Source organism: Coturnix japonica, chromosome 13, assembly GCF_054131305.1.
Source record: "Coturnix japonica strain WE chromosome 13, WE-NBRP24, whole genome shotgun sequence".
Lineage (NCBI taxonomy): Eukaryota > Metazoa > Chordata > Aves > Galliformes > Phasianidae > Coturnix > Coturnix japonica.
Genome location: NC_140675.1, coordinates 4,223,808 through 4,247,082, shown reverse-complemented (window position 1 = coordinate 4,247,082; position 23,275 = coordinate 4,223,808). Strand labels below are relative to the sequence as shown.

General features: G+C 42.9%; 1 protein-coding gene across 1 annotated transcript; it reads left to right on the top strand.

Annotated features, from left to right (window-relative positions):
• Positions 1-58: 58 nt before the first annotated feature.
• LOC146758636 (kinesin-like protein KIF20B) lies at positions 59-16,328 on the top strand. The gene is made up of 8 exons (XM_085514583.1): positions 59-211; positions 1,146-1,322; positions 11,171-11,290; positions 12,801-13,001; positions 13,440-13,520; positions 14,249-14,375; positions 14,916-15,058; positions 16,069-16,328. The coding sequence occupies exons 1-8, from the start codon at positions 59-61 to the stop codon at positions 16,147-16,149; spliced, it is 1,083 nt and encodes a 360-aa protein (XP_085370709.1). The 3' UTR covers positions 16,150-16,328.
• The last annotated feature ends 6,947 nt before the right edge of the window (positions 16,329-23,275 follow it).

Sequence of the window (23,275 nt, the reverse complement as noted above, 5' to 3'; positions counted from 1 at the left end):
AAGACTTTTATTCCTTAATGACTCACTATTTCATTTTTGGTTTCTTTGAAATAGGAAAATGAGACTAAGTATCAAACTGATAGAAAAAAAGTGGCTGGAGGAGAAAGAAGAGCTCCTAAATCAGATAAAAGAAACTGAGAATCTTCGCAACAAAGAAATGAAACAATTTGCTGAGGACCGACAACATTATGGAAAGCAACAAGCAGAAATCGTAAGTGATGAGGTCCTGGCAGAGTTGTCTGGTGCCTGTAGTTTGGAGACAACTACATACCAAGTATTAACAGTAAGGGTGCATAAGAGCAGCTTGTCCAAGTCCCCTTGCTTTCTTATGTGCCAAAGCCCATATGAGAACTGCTTGATTTGGAAAAGGAAGGAATGGGGGGGCCACAAAAAGAAAGATCTTTCATAAGTGCATAATGAAATGTCACGTATGTGGGACATCAATAAGAAAATTACAGTTGAAAAATAGATCACTATTTAATGAGGCTAAGAAAGTATTATGTACAATAGCTTTTGTTTGTTCTCTTTTCTGCAAAGCAGAAGGCCTTTAAGCCTTTATAAGGAAGAAAAGGCAATTGAGTTTCTAAAGAAACCCCACAAACTTCTCTCCAGATACTGAATAAAAATACTTGGTCAAACGGCCACAGTTTTGCTCCTTTATCACTTTCCAAATAGTGACTGATAACAAAGTCACTTGAGTTACTTGAGCTGTTTGCTGGGCTCTTGTCATGTAACTTCTTAAACATGTGAATCTGTACATTCTGCAAAGCTTTTTTTACATCTGGAAGTAGTTAGTCCCGACTTTCTGGACCTGCAAGCAGCATAGAAGGATGTGAGGAGCTTAGTATTATTATCACTTTGTGACTTTATTTTCCTAAAGCTCATTAGTAATCATTAAATGTGCAAATTGAAGTGGAGGTTCTAAAACAATACTAATATTTTTTCACAAGGAGAGTAATGTAGGTTGTCTAATAGAAGCATGGTTTTGCTTCTGTAGGTTTGTAGTGCAACTAGTTCTAGAGCTCCTGTGGATCTTGAAGAGATCATACATTTACTAAGACTGTAAAACGGTGCTAACTACCGAAGTGTTAGAACAGTTCAGTGTGTAGTAGGTGATGTTCACTGTTCATCTGTTCTTCTTTTAGGAAAGACTTGTTGCCCAGCTGGAGGAAAAGGACCGTAATCTTCAAAAGTGGCATGAGGAGAGAGATCAGTTAGTAGAAGCTTTGGAAAAACAGCTCAAAACTTTGGCTTCTAATGTCATACAAAAAGAGACAGAAATAGCAGAACTGAGACAATCTGCCTTAAAGGATTCAAGCAAGGTCAGCTCTCCTTTCCTCCTACCTGATTAGCTACCCATAAATTCTGTAAAACTCCTGTACCTGCTCTTTGTATTCTGGGTGTGGTTCTGTTCTTGAACACTGTCGTATTGACATCATGTGCAACTAACCAAAAAAAGCACCAGCTTTTATTTTTGTTCTTCAGAAACAGAATTTCTGTTAATTACTAAAATTTCAATTTTTTCAGTAGTTCAGATAAGCAGATGTCAGTTTGATGCTTATGATCCTACAATCAGACTGGACATCTGTAGCTTTTTCTGATAATTCACAGCATTTCCGGATCCCAAGCTAGGCTCAATACTCAGACAGTAGTTCTGTCTCAGGTTTCTTACTTTCTTTGCTTTCTCTGAGGTAGTATCTACAATGGCTTGAAAAGACAGAAGGGGACGTGGAGAGAGATTAAGGGAAGCATCAAAAAGCAGAGGGGGGATGATCTCTGGAAGTTGCATTTCTTATTTCAACATCCAGCTTTTAATCAGGATAGCCAATCTAAGCCGTAGCATAGAATTTCGGAAGCTAAACAGACGACTAAATGAGTTGTGCTCTTTTGAGAATGTTTGGATTCACTTTCTCTGAGAAGAAAGATGTTCTCATACCAAAACTTCCCCTACAACTGCCGACTTTTTCACAGTACCGAGGATTTGGGAACAAATAAAAGCTCGGGTTATTATATCTTAAGAGAGATGAAGGCTGAAGCACATAAGTAAAATAGAAGAATCAAAATATATTGTATTACAACTTCCCAGGCAATTCTGTGACTACTGCACTTGTAACAGTGACCGTACAAATCCGTGAAATGTTACTGTTCTTGAATAGTTAAGTGTTCTAGCCTGCAATTCTAAAACTGATGCTACAAAGTAATTGCAATACTGCTTGTGTGTGTTAATTCCTTTTGCCAATCCCACAACTCAGCAGTTTTTACTGTTTATTAGGATAATGCAACTGTGATAGAAGAGTTAAGAAAAGAACTGGCTGACAAAGATGACTTTATAAAGGAATTAAAACAACGCATTAACCACAGTAGCCCTCAGACTTTGCCAAAAAAACCTTTACTTGAAGAAAGACAAAGTAGAAGGAATGACTCTGTAAATGAAAAGGTATGATTATATTTATAGAAAGTCAGTACTTAACATCTTGTTAACCCCTTTTTGTTCTTCTGTTTTCCTAGGAGATACTGGAGCTGGAATCATTTTTCTTAGCATATAGTCCTTTACATATTCAGTGATGAGTACTTGTTGGTTCTTTTTGTCTTCCACTCAAGCATGAGCTCTCATCTTCTCAAAAATATTTTATTTACTAGAACACCATCTCTCTGTGTGCATTATGGAACTTTTCCATGCAGTGTTCCATGTATTCATGTCACGGTTTGAACTAAAAATCCACCTGCGTCCGTGACAGGGGGCCGTGGGCCCCGGAGGGGCCCTGGGCCGAAAGGAAAAAGTTAATTAGGAAAAGAAAACAGCGGCAACGATCTAAGGAGGCACACTTATTTACTAAATACTATATCGAAATACAGGATAATAAAATATAATATAATATAATTGAAAATTGAGCTAACGAATCAGGCAAAATAGGAGAGAGAATGAGTCCCGTAACCGAGAGGCCTACTGTGAATCTAGGCGAACGGCTGAAGGCTCCCACACACTCCCCTGAACACCAGAACTCAAAAAACGTCAGTCTGTTCTGCGACAGAGTTAATATAGAGTCCAGGTCCCGTGACCTATCGTGTTGCTCTGTGGGAGATGTAGTCTTCTTCTGTAAGTAGCACATTCAGTAAAATTATTCATGCTTTATATGATGTTATGATGTGGAATACTGATAGCAAAATTACAAAATTATTAAACCATGACATTCCACCCCTTATTCTACATCATTACATTATGTTTATATATACATACACACTCATACATATTGTTGTGAATAATCAGGAACCTTATTGTCTCAACAATTTATATTTATTCCATACAAATCCCTAAGTTGAGAACAAAACTCTGTAACCTAACCTACTATTTATTAATTTTGAGAAAAAAATGGCAAAACTGCCAGAAAAAAGGAAGACATGTCAGCGGTAGAGGAGAAAGGTACTGCTAGTAGGGCGTCCCCCACATCAAGGTGCACTCATCCTTTCCCAGCCACCACAGCAGATTTCCTTTTGACTTATACTTCTTTCCATGTGTACTCTACACATGCATGGCCAGTGCACGATATAGAGTCCAGATGGAAAACTTGCTTACAGAATGCCTAATTAAGGTATATAGGAAAAAAAAAGTGTTTCCTTAACATTAATCCACTCTATCTTAAGCCCTGTACCTAATTGGACATTAGTCAAATATTTTCTGAGATTCTACCTATATATCTACAAGAAAAATCATTGGCTGCACTCCCCCAACATCAAATTCCCTTGTGGTACACATTGGACATTCCCATTTTTGTCCATCACCCACCACGTGCACCCAGGTCCCTGGGCAAAGACAGTACCCCGGAGAGGTTTGCCCTTTCCAGACGCTGGAAGGACCCAAACTGTTTTTCCCAACACACTCTTTATGTGTACTACAGGAACCTTATCTCCCTCCACGGTACGTAGGGAGCTGGATTGGTTAGGACCATTACGATTACTAGATCCTCGAGTGTTGACCAACCAGGTGGCTTCTGCTAAATGGTTCTCCCAGTTTTTGTACGTTCCACCACCCATTGCTTTCAACATAGTTTTCAACAACCCATTGAATCGTTCAATCTTACCAGAAGCTGGTGCATGATAGGGAATATGGTAAATCCACTCAATGCCATGATTTTTGGCCCAAGTGGTTACAAGAGAATTTTTGGAATGAGTCCCATTATCTGATTCAATTCTTTCTGGAGTGCCATGCCGCCACAGGATTTGCTTTTCCAACCCTAATATGGTGCTTCGGGCGGTAGCATGGGGTACTGTGTATGTTTCAAGCCACCCAGTGGTTGCTTCCACCATGGTGAGTACATAACGCTTACCATTGCGAGATCGTGGCAAGGTGATATAATCAACCTGCCATGCCTCTCCATATTTATACTTTTGCCATTGCCCTTCCCCCCAAAAAGGTTTCATCCTCTTGGCTTGTTTAATTATGGCGCATGTTTCACAGTCATGAATAACTTGAGCAATAGCGTCCATAGTTAAGTCCACCCCTCGGTCTCTGGCCCACTTATATGTCGCATCCCTTCCTTGATGACCTGAAGTCTCGTGGGCCCACCGAGCTAGGAATAATTCACCCTTGTTCTGCCAATCCAAGTCTATTTGAGCCACCTCAATTTTGGCAGCTCGATCAACCTGATGGTTTTTTTTATGTTCTTCAGTAGCCCTACTTTTAGGCACATGAGCATCTACATGGCGCACCTTTACAACAATGTTCCTTATTCGGGCAGCAATGTCTTTCCACAGTTCAGCAGCCCAAACAGGTTTACCCTTTCGTTGCCAATTATCATCTTCCCACTGTTGCAACCACCCCCATAAGGCATTTGCCACCACCCATGAATCAGTATAAAGATGAAGCATTGGCCACCTCTCCCGTTCAGCTACATCTAAAGCCAGCTGAACAGCCTTTACCTCTGCGAATTGACTTGATTCTCCTTTACCTTCAGTGGCCTCTGCAACTTGTCGTGTGGGGCTCCATACAGCAGCTTTCCATCTGCGATGCTTCCCTACAATACGACATGATCCATCTGTGAATAGGGCAAATTTCTTTTCGTTTTCTGGTAGCTCATTGTATGGTGGTGCCTCTTTAGCACGTGATACCTCTTCTGTAGGTGGTTTTTCAATTTTTTTACTCTCAGGCCAGTCCATGATCACTTCTAGAATTCCAGGACGGCTGAGTTTTCCCATTTGAGCTCGTTGAATAATTAATGAAATCCACTTACTCCAAGTGGCATCAGTAGCATGATGGGTGGAGGGAACCTGTCCTTTAAACATCCAGTTTATTACTGGCAAGCGAGGTGCTAGAAGAAGCTGAACCTCTGTCCCAACTACTTCAGAAGCAGCCCGAACCCCCTCATACACGGCTAAGATCTCCTTCTCAGTCGGAGTGTAGCGCTCCTCAGACCCTTTATATGCTCGACTCCAGAATCCTAGGGGTCGGCCTCGGGTCTCTCCTGAGGCTCTTTGCCACAAACTCCAGGTGGGACCTTTCTCTCCAGCAGCAGTGTAGAGGATGTTCTTCACATCCTGTCCCATCCGTACTGGACCCAAAGCCACGGCACGGGCTATCTCTTGTTTTACCTGCTCAAAAGCCTGCTGCTGCTCAGGACCCCATGAGAAATTATTCTTCTTCCGTGTTACCTGATAGAGGGGGCTCACTATGTGGCCGTAGTTTGGGACATGCATTCTCCAAAAGCCCACTACTCCCAGAAAAGATTGGGTCTCTGTTTTGTTGGTGGGCGGAGACATAGCAGTGATTTTGTCAATCACATCTGCTGGGATGTGACGACGTCCATCTTGCCATTTTATACCTAAGAACTGGATTTCCTGGGCAGGCCCCTTCCCCTTGCTGCTCTTAATGGCAAAACCAGCTTGCAAAAGAATTTGGATTATCTGTTTTCCTTTCTGGAAAACCTCTGCTGCTGTATGGCCCCACACTACAATATCATCAATATACTGCAAGTGCTCAGGAGCATTACCCTGTTCCAAGACAGCTTGGATCAATCCATGGCAAATTGTTGGGCTGTGCTTCCACCCCTGAGGTAAACGGTTCCAGGTATACTGAATACCTCTCCAGGTAAAAGCAAACTGTGGCCTACATTTTGCAGCCAATGGGATGGAAAAGAAGGCATTAGCAATGTCAATGGTGGCATACCACCTAGCTTCTTTTGACTCCAGTTCATACTGGAGTTCTAGCATGTCTGGTACAGCAGCACTTAATGGAGGTGTGACTTCATTCAGGCCACGGTAATCTACCGTCAGCCTCCATTCCCCACTGGTTTTACGCACTGGCCATATGGAGCTGTTAAAAGGCGAGTGAGTTTTGCTAATCACTCCCTGATTTTCTAATTGGCGAATTAGCTTGTGAATGGGGAGCAATGAGTCCCTATTGGTGCGGTATTGCCGTCTGTGAACCACTTTGGTGGCAATTGGTACCACTTGGTCTTTTACCTGGAGCAACCCCACAGCAGAAGAATCATCTGACAGACCAGGTAAAGTTGACAGCTGCTTAACACCATTTGTGTTTACAGCAGCTATCCCAAAGGCCCATCGATACCCCTTGGGATCCTTAAAATGTCCCATCCTAAGGTAATCGATTCCCAGTATACATGGAGCCTCTGGACCAGTCACAATAGGTTGTTTTTGCCAGTTTTTACCAGTGAGGCTTATTTCGGCCTCCAACATAGTCAATTCTTGAGAACCCCCAGTCACTCCATGGATATATATTGGTTGTGTCCCTTGGTGACTTGAGGGCATTAGGGTGCACTGTGCACCAGTGTCCACCAAGGCTTTATATTTCTGTGGTTGAGATGTGCCAGGCCACTTAATCCACACAGTCCAGTATACTCTGTTGTCCCTTTCCCCCCCCTGGCTGGGGGCAGGGCCCCTCTATTGTTTACCTCGGTGGCTTGCAGCAACTGGAACTTTCCCCCTTTTGGAAGAGTTCGCCGTGGTGGTTGTTTTGTACTGTAATTCTTTCACTCGTGCCTGAAGTGCAGAATTGGATGAATTATACCACCTCTTTATATCCTCCCCATGATTACTCAAGAAATACAACAAAGCAAAACGTATGGTCTTATCGTTGTCATTTGCTTGAATATGAGGACCTCTCTTTTTTATGGTTGAGATTTTCGATGATACGGGTCGAGAGGAACTCATGTTGTTTAGCTTTTTCAATAGGCAATCGTGGGAATCCTGGTCCCCATCATCTGGTACCACCATGGATCCATCTACATCAGGCATGTTAGTCAACATGTCAATAATATCATTTTGTGTTCCCTCCATTCTGTTTAACCTTTCAGCTATTTTGACAATGGCTGAAGTATAACGATTAACTTCTGTAGTGCTTATAAATAATTCAAGCTCCTGAAGTTTAGCAATTAGTTCATTAACAAGGGGTTTCCTTTCCCCTTGGCCATATACTAATGCAAGTGCACTGGCATGCTTTTCTGGAGCAGCCCTTGTAAAGTCACGCCACATTTGTCGTGGTACACGGACTATCTCAGGATCGTGTAATTGGTTCGGGTCATTGCGGTTGAAGTGGGAGCTGTATAGCATTTCCACCAGAGCATTTTCTCTCAAAGTTTGGATGCCTTTCTCTATATCAGTCCATTTCCTTTTCTCAGGCTCCAAGTCCCGTTTAAAGGGGAATCTATCTCTTACTGCTATCAACATCCGCTTCCAGAGGGTGTAGGACCGATCTTGGCATGTGCCAATACCTCTGTCCACACGTGCATCTCTGGAAATGCTACCCAGTTGGCGAGCTTCATTGCCATCAAGCCACACACTGCTGGCACCATTGTCCCAGCATCGAAGTAACCAAGTGACCATATGTTCTTTTGGTTGACGTGTGTAATCCTTTCTTAGATCCCGAATTTCACTCAGTTTTAAAGATCTATCAATAATGGTCGTAATACTTTGCTCACCTTTTGCTCTATCAAGAGTCCCAGGTGTTGATGGTGGTAACTGTGTTGATGAGGCTGCCCCATCTATAAGTTTGGACTCGAGAAATTCTCGTAAAGAAAATCTAACTTTTGGCTCCTCTTCATCTGACTCTGACTCTTGTATTATTTCCTCTAGGTAACCCTCCTTCTTTTTCCTCTCTTCTAACTTCCTCTGCTCCTCATACTTCTTCTGCTCCTCTATCATCTTCTTATACCCCTCTAACATCCTCTGCTCCTCCAACTTCTTCTGGTCTTCTGACTCCCCCTGCTCTCCTGAGTCCCCCTGCTCTCCTGAGTCCCCCTGCTCTCCTGAGTCCTGCTCTCCTAACTCCCTCCGCTCTTCTAACTCCTTCTGCATTTTCTCTAACTGAGTTGAAAATTGTTTTACTTTTCGCCCTCTTACAGGGGCAACCAACATTGTATCTGGTGCCCCTGGTAGTTGGTCAAGGTGTGGTACATACGGTTCAGACTTGGGGATGTTCCCCTTGGACTGGAGGGTGCATAGCTTGGATCGGAGGAGATCGCGCTCGAACTCCAGGGTGTCGAACTCAGCCCTGAGGGCGTTGTACTTGGACTGAATTGTGTCGAACCCGGACTCGAGCGTGTCGTGTTTGAACTAGAGAGTGTTGCGCTCAGATTGGACGGCATCGTACATGGTCTGGAGGTTGTTACGATCGATCTTGATAGCATCGAACTGAACCTTGAGGTCGCTGTACATGGACCGGAGGACATCTCACTCAGATCGGAGGGTGTTACACTCAGACTGGAGGATGTTGTGCTCAGACTGGAGGGCGTTGTAATCAGTCTGGAGGGTGTCACACTCCGACGGGAGAATGTCGCGCTCAGACTGGGGGCAGCTATTCTCAGTCTGGAGGGCGTTGTGCTCGGACTGGAGAGTGCCGTGCTTGGACTGGAGAGCATTGTGCTCGGACCGGAGAGCGTTGTGCTCGGACTGGAGAGCGTTGTGCTCGGACTGGAGAGCGTTGTGCTCGGACTGGAGAGCGTTGTGCTCGGACTGGAGAGTGTCGTGCTTGGACCGGAGAGCGTTGTGCTCGGACTGGAGAGCGTTGTGCTCGGACTGGAGAGTGTCGTGCTTGGACCGGAGAGCGTTGTGCTCGGACCGGAGAGCATTGTGCTCGGACTGGAGAGCGTTGTGCTCGGACTGGAGAGTGTCGTGCTCGGACCGGAGAGCGTTGTGCTCGGACTGGAGGGTGCCGTGCCCGGACTGGAGAGCGTTGTGCTCGGACTGAAGAGTGTTGAGTTTGGATTGCAGGGATTCTTTCTCATACCAATATGTGTCTCGTTGATGTAGGAGGTCTTCTCTCTCAGCTCTGAGACTCTCTTTCTCATACCAAAATGAGTCTCGTTGTAGGAGGTTATTTCTCTCATCAAGGAGACTCTCATTCTCAGCCCTGAGACTCCCTCTCTCAGCATCAAAAACTTCCCTCTCAGAAATGGTATTAAATAAGGCCCGATAAGCATTAGCTAGGCCCCAAGTCATTTGTGCCTCCTGAGATCTGCCTGAGCCACAACATTCCTGTCTCAAATATGCGGTCAAACTCTTGGGATTCTTTAAGTGTTCAGGAGTAAAGCTCCATGACACTAAAGATGTCTGTCTTCTAAAAGTCTCTCCAAAGTCTCTCCACACTCCCTGCCACTCAGTATTCTCTGATTCTAGGGAAGACTTCCTCCTGAGGTTATAAATCCAGATACTGAGTGAGATCACTACAATAACCAACAGTAAATTCAGGGAGATTAAAAAGATTGACAGTGTGGTCCACTGGGACAACTGGTCAGTCGAAGACTGCTTAAAGGATGCAAAGAAAAAAGGAAGAGCACGCACAAAAACCACCATTTCCGTACTATTAGTTGCATTAGTTGCATTAGTTGCATTAGTTGCTCCCTCTGGAGCTGCATGCAGATACCAAGTAAGCGTTGATAACCATGCTTTCAAATCATTATACATGTTTACAATTCCATAGGAAAAAGTGGCTAGCTTAAACATGCTCCAATATGTTTGGAGCATCACAAAAGAGGAACTAATGAAATGCAGTCCCTGGTAGAACAAACTTACTAGAGGGAACATTTTTTTCTTTTTTTTTTTTTTTTTTCCCTTCAATAGAGAGAAAAAAAACTAAAAGAAAACAAAGCTCAGCAGTGTTTATAAAATATACCGGAGTGTTGGCAGTCCGCCTGGACTTTCAAGGTCAAGCTCGCAGGTGCAGAATCGCAAACCTAAGATAGCTCCTTAACAAAGAAAAACAACTTGTAGCTCTGTTAAAAGCTAAAAGAGCAACAGAAGAAAACACAGAAAAACAGCAACTCAATATGCCCGCATTCTCCACCAAAATCTGTCACGGTTTGAACTAAAAATCCACCTGCATCCGTGACAGGGGGCCGTGGGCCCCGGAGGGGCCCTGGGCCGAAAGGAAAAAGTTAATTAGGAAAAGAAAACAGCGGCAACGATCTAAGGAGGCACACTTATTTACTAAATACTATATCGAAATACAGGATAATAAAATATAATATAATATAATTGAAAATTGAGCTAACGAATCAGGCAAAATAGGAGAGAGAATGAGTCCCGTAACCGAGAGGCCTACTGTGAATCTAGGCGAACGGCTGAAGGCTCCCACACACTCCCCTGAACACCAGAACTCGAAAAACGTCAGTCTGTTCTGCGACAGAGTTAATATAGAGTCCAGGTCCCGTGACCTATCGTGTTGCTCTGTGGGAGATGTAGTCTTCTTCTGTAAGTAGCACATTCAGTAAAATTATTCATGCTTTATATGATGTTATGATGTGGAATACTGATAGGAAAATTACAAAATTATTAAACCATGACAATTCATATGTGGATGCTGAAGATTAGGCAGAGGTTTAGCCTTTGGTGTTCTAACATAGCAGCTGTGAGCGTGCAGAGTATGGGGGGAATGGATGACAAAACGACCAGCGTTACAGATTTTGTCCCTAAATAATGTCTCGCTTTCTCTCTTTTGGAGGCAGAATACTGCCTGAGACTGTTAGTGAGACCCAGTAGGGTGTATCTGAAGATCACACAATGAATAGATGTTACTACCTTCCCACACTTGTGCTGTGTTTCAGCTTACGTGTTCATGTGGCGTCTGAGCTTGAGGTTTTACACTGTAACTTTAGAAAACTCGAGATATTTTGGAGGTCTAATGCATAGCCTAATCTTTACTCCTTTTAAATATTTACAGCCTAGGAAACAACAAAGCAAAACTAAAACTGGAGAAAGTATTCCATTAAGATGCAAAGCTGAAGACAATTATTTGTCACGTCGATGTACTAGGAGCCTCACTTCATTAAATGAATCTGAGGTTAGTATGAAACTTCAGATCTGAAAATGTTGTGATTGTATTGCTTTTGATAAGGAATGAGTAGGAAAAGATCTCATGTTCTCTAAACAATTCCCAAGTTTTAATTTATTTATCCCTTTCAAGGTGATCAGATCACCTGTTTTTATAGCCTTTGATAGGAATAAAAGCTGTTGAAACAATTGTGTGATGAATTTTTGTCAGGTGCTGTTGAAAACTCTCCTCATGTTAATGCTTATGAAGTGGCTCATGATTAGATAAGTTACTTGGAAAAAATTCATGGAGCCACTGAAACGGGCACAGCAAATTGAACTTATTTTCTTCCTCTGCAGGACTTCTGGACATTGTTTTGTTAGCAGATGATGTTAATCATTCCTATATAAGTTTTTAATTGCTAACTTTCATAAAATAGCAGTTACATATATTTTAAAAACAAAATATGTATTAACCAACTTAATTCTTGGAAATACAGTGGGTGGTGATACTCCATTCAGATTCTTAGCAGAGCCTGATAAAGTGGCTCTGACTACTTTTTGTCTTTCTACAATCTTTGGTAACTTTTTGAGAGGAAGAAGACTCCCCTCAGGGGGTTGGAACAGTGTAAGTCTGTAAAGCTGCTAGTCTGTGTTTGGGACACTGGAGTTTGCTAGTTACTAGCAGCAGTAGAAGCAGCCATCTACCATTTTCTGATGTCCCCAGCAGCCTGTCTTCCATGTGTTCAACCAGCATCTGAACTCATTTTTGATAGGCTAGCTGAATTCCTGCCATAGAGAAGGAGGAGTCCAGGTGATCTCAGTTCTGACTTTGTTGTTCCTGTTGAGAAAAACAGGATTGGGTGGATTGTGGACAGTAAGTGCTGCTGGGGAAATGCATACTGACATTTCCCTGTCACTTAGCTGTGCATTTGCTGCCATTTGACCATGAGCAGGTACATGATAGCCTTCAGCTTAAGTATGGTGTCATTGCTTGAATGTCTGTATTCTCTCCAGGGAAAAGATAGCAATGGAGTTCTTTAATGACTTGTACTGGGCTTGCACCTTGCCAGCTGGACCTTACTTATGTAAATAACATCTCTAGTGTAGAAGAGGAAGGGCAAATTCCCTAAGATTAAGCTGGAAGTTAATCAAACACTTGAATCAAATGCTCCTGTTCCTGCCCAGTTCTGACGCAGCAGAGTTGAGATGAAGAAAATCGTGTCAGTTCTACCACCATTCTCTATTTAAAAAAAAGTGTATTTGTCTGTGCCCTTGAGAAAAAAATGACTTGTAAAGTATCAGGCTCAGTTTAACATGGAGAACTTTTTTTGTGATCATAGATTGGAAATAATTTTAAATGTAACAAGTTCTAGGAAAGAAGGGTAAAACTCTGCTGTAACTGAAATAGACTCCTTCTGTTACAAGTGTTCTTACAGCAGGAAAATCGAATGCTTACATATCCTTTTCCAGATGCTTTATAGCTTTTTAATCTCATGGCTACCTTAACACTTGCACTTAAAATTCTTCTGTGCTATCAGGATCATTTGGAAACTGTCGTCGACTCTTCTGGAGTGTCCGCAGAAAATGGCAAAACTAGTCGGTTCCCAAAACCGGAGCTGGAAATCCCACTGACACCTCTGCAACCTGATAAGATGGAGATAAAGCAGCACGGCAGCATGATACCTTTAGGAGTGAAAATGCCTAAGGCAAAAAAGAAAAGAAGTGATGACATGGATGAGGTATGACCTAGACCCAACAGAAAACAAAATATCTGATGCCTTTTTACCATTCTCATTTAAGCATTAAAAAAATGCTATTTCTACCTCAGTAAAGTAGTTGAAGAATTTAATCAATGAACTGCTTTAATGAACAAAACTAATAGCCAAGCTCAGTTATAATGGTTTAAGAGAAGGGAATTTCTCTTAACTCCATTGTGTATTTTCTTTGAAACCTGTAGACATAAATCAGCTTTATAGACATCATGAGATGTCTAATAGTGATATCTTAATGTCCTGTTTTCATAATTGAATGCTTATTTATTATTTGATTTACAGTGGAATAGTTACCACTAGCATATACTTCCCTACTATTAGCAAAAGTGTTTAAAGTGTTCACTTTTGTGACATCAGTTGTTCTTTCCAAAAGAATCATGGCTGAAACTTGTCTTATTTTCCCAGGATTTTGTGAAAAGTGAGAACACAAAAAATACAAAATCTGTCATGGCTTTTAATTCACCCTCTGCAAGTGACGAGAAAATGGTTGGTTTTTGTTCTAGTTTTGAAGCTAGCTTGGGACTTCCTGTAATTGTGTGGTCACACGAAAGAAGCAGTGTCTTATCCTTATGTGTATACCTGAATGGGAATCTTACATGCTTATGAGCTCTTCCTATTAAATTCCATAAGCTAACCAAAGGGCAAGTCAGTCTGTTCCCAGAGCGTGCAATGGCTGTACTGTGTAATGATTTGGAGGGAAGGATATTGCACACTGAATAGTTGGGAAGAGAAGCTTTAGTGTATTATCGTGTGCTTTTGTAAGTGAAGCCCTTGTATTAAACTAAGGTTCGTATCATTAATATGAATGGCAGTTATTAAAAACAGGTGTTCACATGTGATAGCAGTATCCTTGGCATGGTCAGAGTATGAGTAGTAGATTTTTCCCATCTGTTGTCTTCTGTTTTGTATGTTTGTTTATTTTATGTAATTAGAACAGCTTATGTAAGAAACTACTCCACAGCTTGGGAGCTACTTTTAAAGAAACTACTGCCTTATTAAGAAACTTTAAGAAACGTATGCCTTGAAATAGCTGAGATTTTGACAACTCCCTAAAGGGTATAAAATTGTCTACATTACTTGCTGTTGTGGTATCATCAGCATAATGAACAGAGGTGTCAGTAGTAAAGCTCAAAATGTCAACTTAAAATAACGTTGAACTAAAATGAAGTTTAAACAATGCTCTTGTTTCACATGTTCACATCTCTGTTGAACAGAAATCCGGAAAAGACTACTTCCTGAGAAAGCGAGTACATGCTTCAAGACTGACTAAAAAGAAGGATGAAACACTGCAAAAAGTTGGAGATTTTATTCAAAGCTCTCCTTCTATTATACACTCTAGAGGTTGGTGTAGAATAAGTTTTATTCCATGTTTTCTAGACATTGTAGAATGGCTTGTTTCTGCTGTAGGCTATTAATGTATGTGTTCTTAGAGAACTTGTCTGCCATGTTGTCTTCTCCTTTGATTTATGAAGTAAATGCATTTATTCGTCTCTTCAGAGATTCATTATTACATTTGTGAAAACCTACAAGTATACAGAGAAAGTTGGTTCTGTCTTGTGCTTCTGTCAGCACGAAAGTTAGGCCTGTTGTTTAACTCCTGCTGAAGTTTCTGACTTCCAGCGACTTCTGAGCCATGATTGTCTTTCATACTCCATTTTAATGCGTGCTTTAAGCTGCCGTACCTGAAGCTATAAACTGTTTCAGCTATAGAAGCAATAAAGAACCTCGATGAACAAATACAATTTCTGAGTATTTTCACTTAAATTTTACGTGTCATTTATAAACCAAGTTTGTTACGAAGCTTTTTTTGCATTCATTGATTTAAAGACTCACAAAACCAGTAAGTTGATTGGTTTACGTATCAAAACAAATTTCTTCTAGCCAAGAAGCTGATGTCAGCAGTAAGTTCTCCTAAATCAAATGAACCTGAAAGTGTCAAAGAAGGAGAGACCAAGCCAAAACGATGCAAAAGGAAGCTGTATTCCACTGTCGTTTCTGGCCCTCTAGATATACCTGCTTCTTCGGTAAGCGATTATACTGTAGTCTTGGCTTAAAATAAACTACTAAGGAGTCCAAACAGACTGGAGGTTTCATCTATTTGCAGGAGGAGGTTGAAAGTACTGAGGTATTTCTTTATTCTACCAAGTCATTCTTGTTGGTCTTCCTGCTGTTCTGTTTTAGTTTGTCCTCAAAGATCTCTGTGTTTGGCTGGCTTACAGTTTACTAAGTAGGTGATGTAGCAATCACGGAGATGTCTTCTAATTTGGAATCATAGATAATTACAGTGTGTCGGAGTGGGATTATTCTACTACACGCTTTTCTAGAGCACAACTTAGACAGCTTTTTAGGTATGCTTAAACTATGATCTCCTGTCTAAGCCAACTTGCAAAGGATCTGATGTGCCAGTTTCATGACTCTGTCGGCAGCTATTGTGCTAAGAACATTCTTGCTCTGTTGGAACTGCATCTTTTAATTATATTAGAGTCCTTTTTCTGTTCAGCATAGTGATCATTTGCCCGTACTGTAATATCCCTCTGAATTTTTTGATGATTTGATGAATGATAGGGGCAGAAACCAAAATGTTATTTTTTTTGTTAGAGGGTGAAGAAGATGAGAATTTCTTTTCTCACTGTAGTTCTGAGAACATGGAACTGAACCGAGAACTGAAATTCTGGGCAAGTCATAGCTACAGGGATTGAGGCTAAAAATGTTTTCTGAACGCTTCATGTTTCACAAAACAAGTATTATAATACTCTTTTGAAAACAAGTATTTCAAAATGAAAGCTGCCTTCAGGCTTTCCTCAGATGTGTGTGCTTTTTTAAGATAAACAGGATTTTGTACATTCTCCATATTTGTTCCTTGTGATTAAGCTGCATTAAAATGATCTCGGTATCCCATAGTTTTCTGAATAAAATATAATAAGCAAATTCCATTCTGAAATCCATTTAGGGGAAGAAATATGTTTGCGTGGGTCAAGAAGAGCTTGTCAGTCTTGTGTGAAAAGATGAGTAACTTTTGAAATGTTTTCTTCAGGAATCTGAGGAACAAAAGAAGGAAAGTGATCATCTGATCATCAAGCGACGGCTGAGATCCAGAACAGCTAAAAAACCTTGAAGAAGCATGTTTGTTCCCCTTTCTCAGGACATACTTTTATCATATTATTAAAACTGGTTGTTAATAAACAGTAACAGTTACTCCGTTGTGTTCTTAAATTTGTATATAGGTGTACAGTGTCTCTCTGACAGTTTCAAACTGACTCCATTGAGGCTGAAATAAATACAAGCTTTCTTAAACTGTGTTTGGATTTTATTGTGGTTAAGGATTTATTTATTTTTGTCTTGCCTCCCCTGTATAGGAACAGTATCTCTAGGACTGATTGCTATTTACCCATTGTGCAGTAATAACTGTACTTGTTCAGGATGGCCTGGCTTGCTTTTTTCACGTGACTGGTGTACTTAGCAGAAATCCGGGGGAGAGAAGAGCATGAATACACATTTGTGTATTAAATCAAATGTATTGAATATACATTTGTGTATACTTAATTTTTGGATCTTTTTAAAGAATTGTCTTTGGAGAGAAGATGGTGCCAATTCCTCTGTGTGGAAGAAAGATGCTTTCCCTCACTTGTGTGAATTCAGCTTTAAATTAATAAACTTAGAAAAATAAGCCAAATACATTTGGGGGGAATTCTAATATCCATGAATGTTAATCTACTGTTTGAAGTGTTCCAGTCTGGAGTAAACATTTCAGAGTATATTCTAACCATCCCCCAACCCTTCTGTTTGTGTTTTGGAAAGAGATGAAATTACTTTCGCAATGACCTGTATTTGATATGCAAGAAATAAGGTAATCCCAATGAGTTTATTTGCTCTGATTTCTTGCTCAGGCAGCTTTCTCTATTTTGTTGAATTACTGCCAACCATACAAATACTGTTGGTTTATTTTTCTCTTTTACTTGGACTACTGGATTGTTTTGAATGTTCATTTTTGGTCTGTTTCATTCCCATCATGCATCTTTTGTAGGTGTCCAACCTTTTGGCTTGCCTGGGCCATGCTGAGTGAAGCACAACTGTCTTGGACTGCATAAAAAATATATTTTATAGATAATTAACTAAACTTTTATTTTTATTAAATATTTCCTCTTTTTATTAAAACATAAAAAGAGGAACATGCATGGTTCAGTTCCATAGATCCTGAATTGTAAGATCAAATTCTCATTCCAAGTTACTTCTCTAGTTTCCAGACTTTAGACGAATTGTAGCCTTATATTCTTCTGTATTACATCCTTTCTGGAGTAAAGTAGTATCTTCCACCTAACTTTCAAATGGCAAATCAAGCCTGACTATCAAATTATCCATTGCTCCCTGATCCAACAGCATCATCAGTGTCTGCTGCATTTTTATATTACTGAATGAGAATTAATCCTTCTCATCAGCTCATGCTTGACACTGCCATCTTCTTTCTCACCTCTTCATTCAAATACTACATAGAATAATCTGACCATCTCTCAAACTTGGCTTTCTTTCCTAAGTAGAAATAAATGCATTTGTCAGGAGATTTTGTTTAAGGTTTTCATAGGCAGTTTTAGACTTTGAGGTCTTTCATCCTTCTGGCCAGATGTTCTGTTTTCTCCTACGTGTGGTTTAGTTATCAGCCTAGACCGACCTTTTTCAGGACTAGAGTTGACTTCTTTCATGGCTGGAGTAGAGCGCATCACTGATGACACTTAGGTGATAGGTGAGTGTTTCTGCATTTTAAACAAGTGTCATTGCTCTATTATCTGGTGCTCTGTGTTGGAAGCTTGAAGCTAGCACATCTTGCTCTGGCATTTTCTGTGTGTCCTTTTCCAGTTGGCAAGCTCTGACTGCTAGAACCCAAGATGCTAAAGCAATATTTAGACTCAAACGCATTAAATGAAAGGAGGCAATCTGTGTGTGTGCGCTTTCTCCAGTGAGACTGGCACTGTTCCCTCGTGTCTTTACCAGATAACTAGACTTTATTTCCCATGGCTGAAATATGATCTGTCATCTGCCCTGAAGGAAACAAGCTTTGTAGCTTAGGATTCCTTGTTAGTCCAGGTGAAGAGAGCTTTGCCTTCGGTGCCCTGCCTGGATTTTGGTCTTGGTGTAAAGGCTCTGACCGTAACATTCTGACTGCTGTTTTGAGGCTTACCTTTTGTCTCGCACGTGATAAGGATGAAAATTTAGCAGAAATACCTTTTCAATGGTTCAATACATGCTGGTGATTCTGTGATATCTTTTTCTGGTGTGAATAATTGTTGTTTAGTGTTGTTTTTTGTCCTGCTGTTAAAATGGAGGTGTTTTTTCTCTACAAAGCCTGATTTAGGCACTTAAGCTTATAACAACCTCTGTGGTAACAGGCTGTGTGTGGATTAACACTCATCCAGAAACACATGCAGAGGAAGCAGGGATGGTGCTGCTCAGGTCTTACTAAATGTAGGCTCAGCCTGATATAGATGCATTCCAGCGGAGATACCCAGCATTTACGTACTTTTGCTTTCACATAAATGCCCGAAATGAGCTGGGCATCAGCACGTTGTTAGAAAGCTCCCTGACTGTTTCCCAATTGATTCTTGTAGGACTTGGAGGGCTTTGAGTCTAAGACCTGGGAGATGGTGAAGAAACCCAAGGCAAGTGCTGCTCAGCTGAGCAAGAAAGCCATGGAAAGCAAAAAGAAGCGATAAGGGCTTGAGCAGGAAGGCACAAAGGACAGCAAAATCGCCTGGAATGCTTCCTCAGAAGTGCACCAAAGGCAACGGACTGCGTGGTCTGTTTTTCAGGCATGGCTGTGCTTTCCCTTTCGTGGACTGCGGATTGGAACTAAGGAAGCTGGAAGGGAAGGGCTTCCAATGAATTAGCAGCAAAGAGGACTTCACCTATTTGGGACTTGATATATGGCAAGAGCTGAAGACACTGCATTCCTTTAGGGTCTGTCTCTTCAGGGCCAGGGACGGTCTAGTGTTAGCCTGAAATATGGCTAGAAGGGTCTGGAGAGAGGTGGTGTCGTAGCCACAGAGTCTCTGTAAGGCATCTGGAGCTTCCTGATGCCAGCTCACTGCTTGGTTTGTTTGATCACGAATGAGTCAACGGGAGGAGAACCTGATGTGTTAGGTGCCCCAGAGCTTACAGTGGCTTTGAAGAAAAGGGTTCTGTGGTGGGGCTGCAAGTCTGCCATCCTTTTGCATACACAGACTGCCATCCTCAATTGACAAATGCATTGTGAGCCCAGGTCCAGCAGCAGTGCTGTGCTGTGTCTGTTCTCTACCAGAAGACTAGCAGCACATTTGCTGGAACCATCAGTGTGAGAAGGACCGCGTTTGCTTCTCTCCCTTGCTGTTGGTGGATGAGTCAGGTGGGCAGCATGAGGAGAACAGAAAAAGCATGCGAGACAAAAGCACTCCGAAGTTGCTTGGAGATCTCAGGACAAAGAAACATGACAAAAATATCTCACACCAATTACATATAATCTTTGTTTCAAATTAAAACAAAAGTAACTTTTTAAAAGTCATGCTGCCTCTTTCTGTTTACTATGAAAGCTTCTTGAGCTCTGTAGAAACACAGGGACATCCATGGCCTGTTCACGAGAGTGACGCGTTTAGGGGAGGCCTTTCAGCTCCTTCAATCTGTGTGAGGGTGGTTGGCTCAAACTTTCAGGCATGCGTGTTTCCGTGCTTGACTTGGAAGCAGCAAAATGTCTGCCAGAACACCTCCACCTTCCTGGAAAGAGGAAACGGTGCAATGTCTTAATTAATTTGCCTCTCATGAGGGATGTTGGCTCCAAGAGCCCCCATGAAGGTAGCAAAATAAAGGCAGTGTTTGTTAATAGGATCAGGGGATTAGATGGGGATTCAGTCAATTGATAATGGGGATTTCTGTAGCCCCCATGGCAAGTGTAGCTGTAGCAGGGAGCTGCCTGGCAGCCACTTGGACTGCAGGAGGAGCGGTGAGCTGGGTGAGCTCTGGCTGGTGTTACTTGGTTCCCTCCCCAGAAGAGGAAAGGAAGGAAAGACTGTGCGCTAAGTCCTCAAATTCCCAGGCATCTATCTCAAGCAGTTTTTCTCTTCCATTTTTGACTGTTCAAGCAGGTCTCCCTCTCTGACCACATGCTGTCCCGCTCACAATGCATCCTTGTGCTCCTGCAGTGCAAGCTGCATGATCCCTTGAGGCAGGCTCATAAGCAGCTCGTGACCCGAGTTCCAGTTCACATAGTTCAATTAAATCCCTATTAATCCTGCTCAGACCTAATTGACTTTCATTCTCATACATGTGCTTCTCTCTGCTTTAGAGATGCTCTCTGCTGATGTTCCCCACTGGCAGCAGCGGAAGAGCCAAGGCTGTCTGTGAAAAGAACCAATACTTCCTTCTTGCTGCTCTGGAAGTTTTGAAGCCAAGATTCTTTCCCAGCCTGGTGTAAAAAACATGAAAAGAGCCCTTTGGTGCCTGGGTGCCAGGGAGGGTCAAGGCTCCGTGTGGTGATACTTAAGGAGAAAGCAATGAGGCTGTAGGAGGGGAGGAGGTGGTCGCTGCCTCTGTTCATGGAGGCAGTTCTTCCAGGAAGGTGTGCTGTTGCTCACAGCGTGTTCCTGCAGGGATCAAGATGACTGTATTGATTTTGTTTGCTTCTAAATCTCATGAAGCATTGGACTGACTGCAGCGAGGAAGTGGGATGATGAATGGAGAGTGCTGGCGTTTGGATCCTGGCTGCTTGTTTGGTGATGAGGTTGGCTGCCAGGTTTGGTGCTCTGAAAGGATCTGACCCTCCTCATCCTCAGACCAGAAGGGATGATTTGGCTGGGGCCGTCCCACAAGAGATACGGAAGCAAACCAGTGTCGGCTTTGGTGTGTCTGAAACTGCTGCTGACTGCAGGGCAAAGGTCCTGCTCTCCTCCAGTACCTGTAGCTTGTCGCTTTGAGCAGTTCTTCTAAGTTTATGGAGTGGTTTTGTGGCTTTTGTTAAGTGGATCAGAGAAGTCGCTGGTCAAAACGTCCCTTGTTTGGGCTGGCAATTACAGGGTGATGATCCTGTTGGTTTCACATCTCTTCCTTTAAATTCAGCTGCTTTTCCCATCTTTCATTCTTGGTCTTCCCAACTTCACCGCCCACCCCGGTCTGTCACCACACATCAGTGCTGTGCAGTCCCCACCTCTGGTGATGTTCACTTCCTTCCCCTCAGCTTGTGGGGTTTCACTCGGAGCCCGAAGGCCCTTGTGTGGCTCTGGAGCTTTCTGTACCCTGTGTGAACAGCAGCTGGCTGCAGCCAAAGGCCCTCAGACTGCAGCTGAAGCAGAGCCCAGTTGATTCCTGCACAGCCTGGGTCCAACCCACCTGCCAAACACAGAACCATGCTGCTGTGTGAGAGCCTCCAGGCCGGAGAGAAGGATCCCAGCATTAGTCCCCCTGCTTGGCAAACCTAAACCAGCCCTAAGCTCATAACCATGGGTTCCTGATGCTGGCCATGCTAATTGCTTGCTGTCACACCCACACTCTTTGCATGTCTGCCAAGCTCAGTGATTGTAAAATGATAGAATTCCTGAGCTGGAGGGTCCCTGCGAGGACCACTGAGTCCAGCTCCTGGCTGCACGCTTCAATGGCTCCAGGTGGGGATGCCAAAAAGCTGCTTGAGTTCCTGAGAAGATCAGAGCAAAGGCTCTGCTGCATCTGTCTGTGACTCAAACACCACCACTGTGTTATTCATAGAAATATTTCCTACAAATATAGTTGGAATTTGCAGCGAGCAAAGCGCAGCTCACCTCAGGAACAGAATCAAAGGCTGGCACAGTCTGGAACACACACCTCTGCCTGTTTTGCTGTTGCCTGGGCAGATTGCAGCTTGATGACATCCAACAGCAAAGCAGTTCTCCTTCAGCAGGTATCTTCTGAACTCACAAGCACCTCTGCACTGCAGAGCAGCCCTGTGTTTAACAAGGCTGTCCATCATTCACACTGGTTTCAGATCTGACATTCCTCTCCTAGCAAGCAACCAGGACCAATGCTTAGTCACTTCCCCGTGAGGGGGAATGACTTAGCATTAGGTAGTAGATGAGAACAGGATTCTTTCCTATGTTGCTCCCTTATAAGCTCAATAACCACATGCTGCATGTGGGTAACAAGAGCCAAACAGGAGCCGTTCCATCCCAGACTACACCTGCAGTTGTCTCCACAAGGTCCGTCTGAAGAGTCTCACAGCTGAAGGTCCTGGGACTGCTCTTCCTCTCTCCAAACACACGGTAGCTGAGGAAAGCTCCCTATTAGCTGAAGAGACCAATTTCAGGACTTTCACTGACTGGAGGAGCCACTGTGGGACACAGGTGTCCCCTCCCACTCACCCTCTCTCCACAGCCGACCATGGTGCAGCTCTTGGAAAGATGACGGAGCTGTCTAAATCAAACCCTAGCACTGACTACATAAACAAATACATTGACTAGCTGCATGAAGAGCAAGCAGAAGACATTGCAACAGCAGGTCAAATGCAACCTCAAAGATTTACTAACGAAGAGTCAAAATGCTACATTTCCATGGGAAGCCTAAAACGGATCAGCTCAGGTGTGACAGTGGCTCCCACGGTGGTTCTGCTCCACACATTGCTGGTGCACTTGCTAAGACACCTCATCTTTGTCTTTGGACACTGGGTAAAGGAGAAAACATTTTGCTACTGGTATGTCATTCTTGGGAATGGGAAAGAAAGTGAGTGTGGGACTTGGGTCACATCACTGCAGCCTATGGAGAGCCCTTGGGGTGTGTGGCTGCCCTGCAGCACCGCACTGCCGCTCCACTGCTCCAACAACACCTACAGCAGCTGTGCACATAAGGATGGCAGACTACAGGGAGTGCCATGCGGGTGCTGCAGGGCTTCATCCCCTAAGCCCGCAGTATCAGCAGTGCCCAGCTGGCTTTGCTGCACAGCCTTATCACCTGAGAGTCTGCAGACTTGGGGGAAAAGCTCAGCAGCTGCGGCTCTCCCTGCTCTGCTCTCCCAGTGTTTCCTGCAGCCCCTGTGCTGTGACCAACACAAGCGGGGCTCGGGCCCAATGCCCGCTCACATCCCCAGCAGGCAGAAATAGCACACGACAGAAACCCAGCCTACCTGCAACCCCCAGCAGCAGTTCAATCCTTCATTTCTACACTTGTGCTTCGTAACACCAAACCAATAACGACAGGACGAGCATCTCTTTGAGTCATTTTATAAAAGTATTTGACTTACAGAGATATTGTTACAGTTT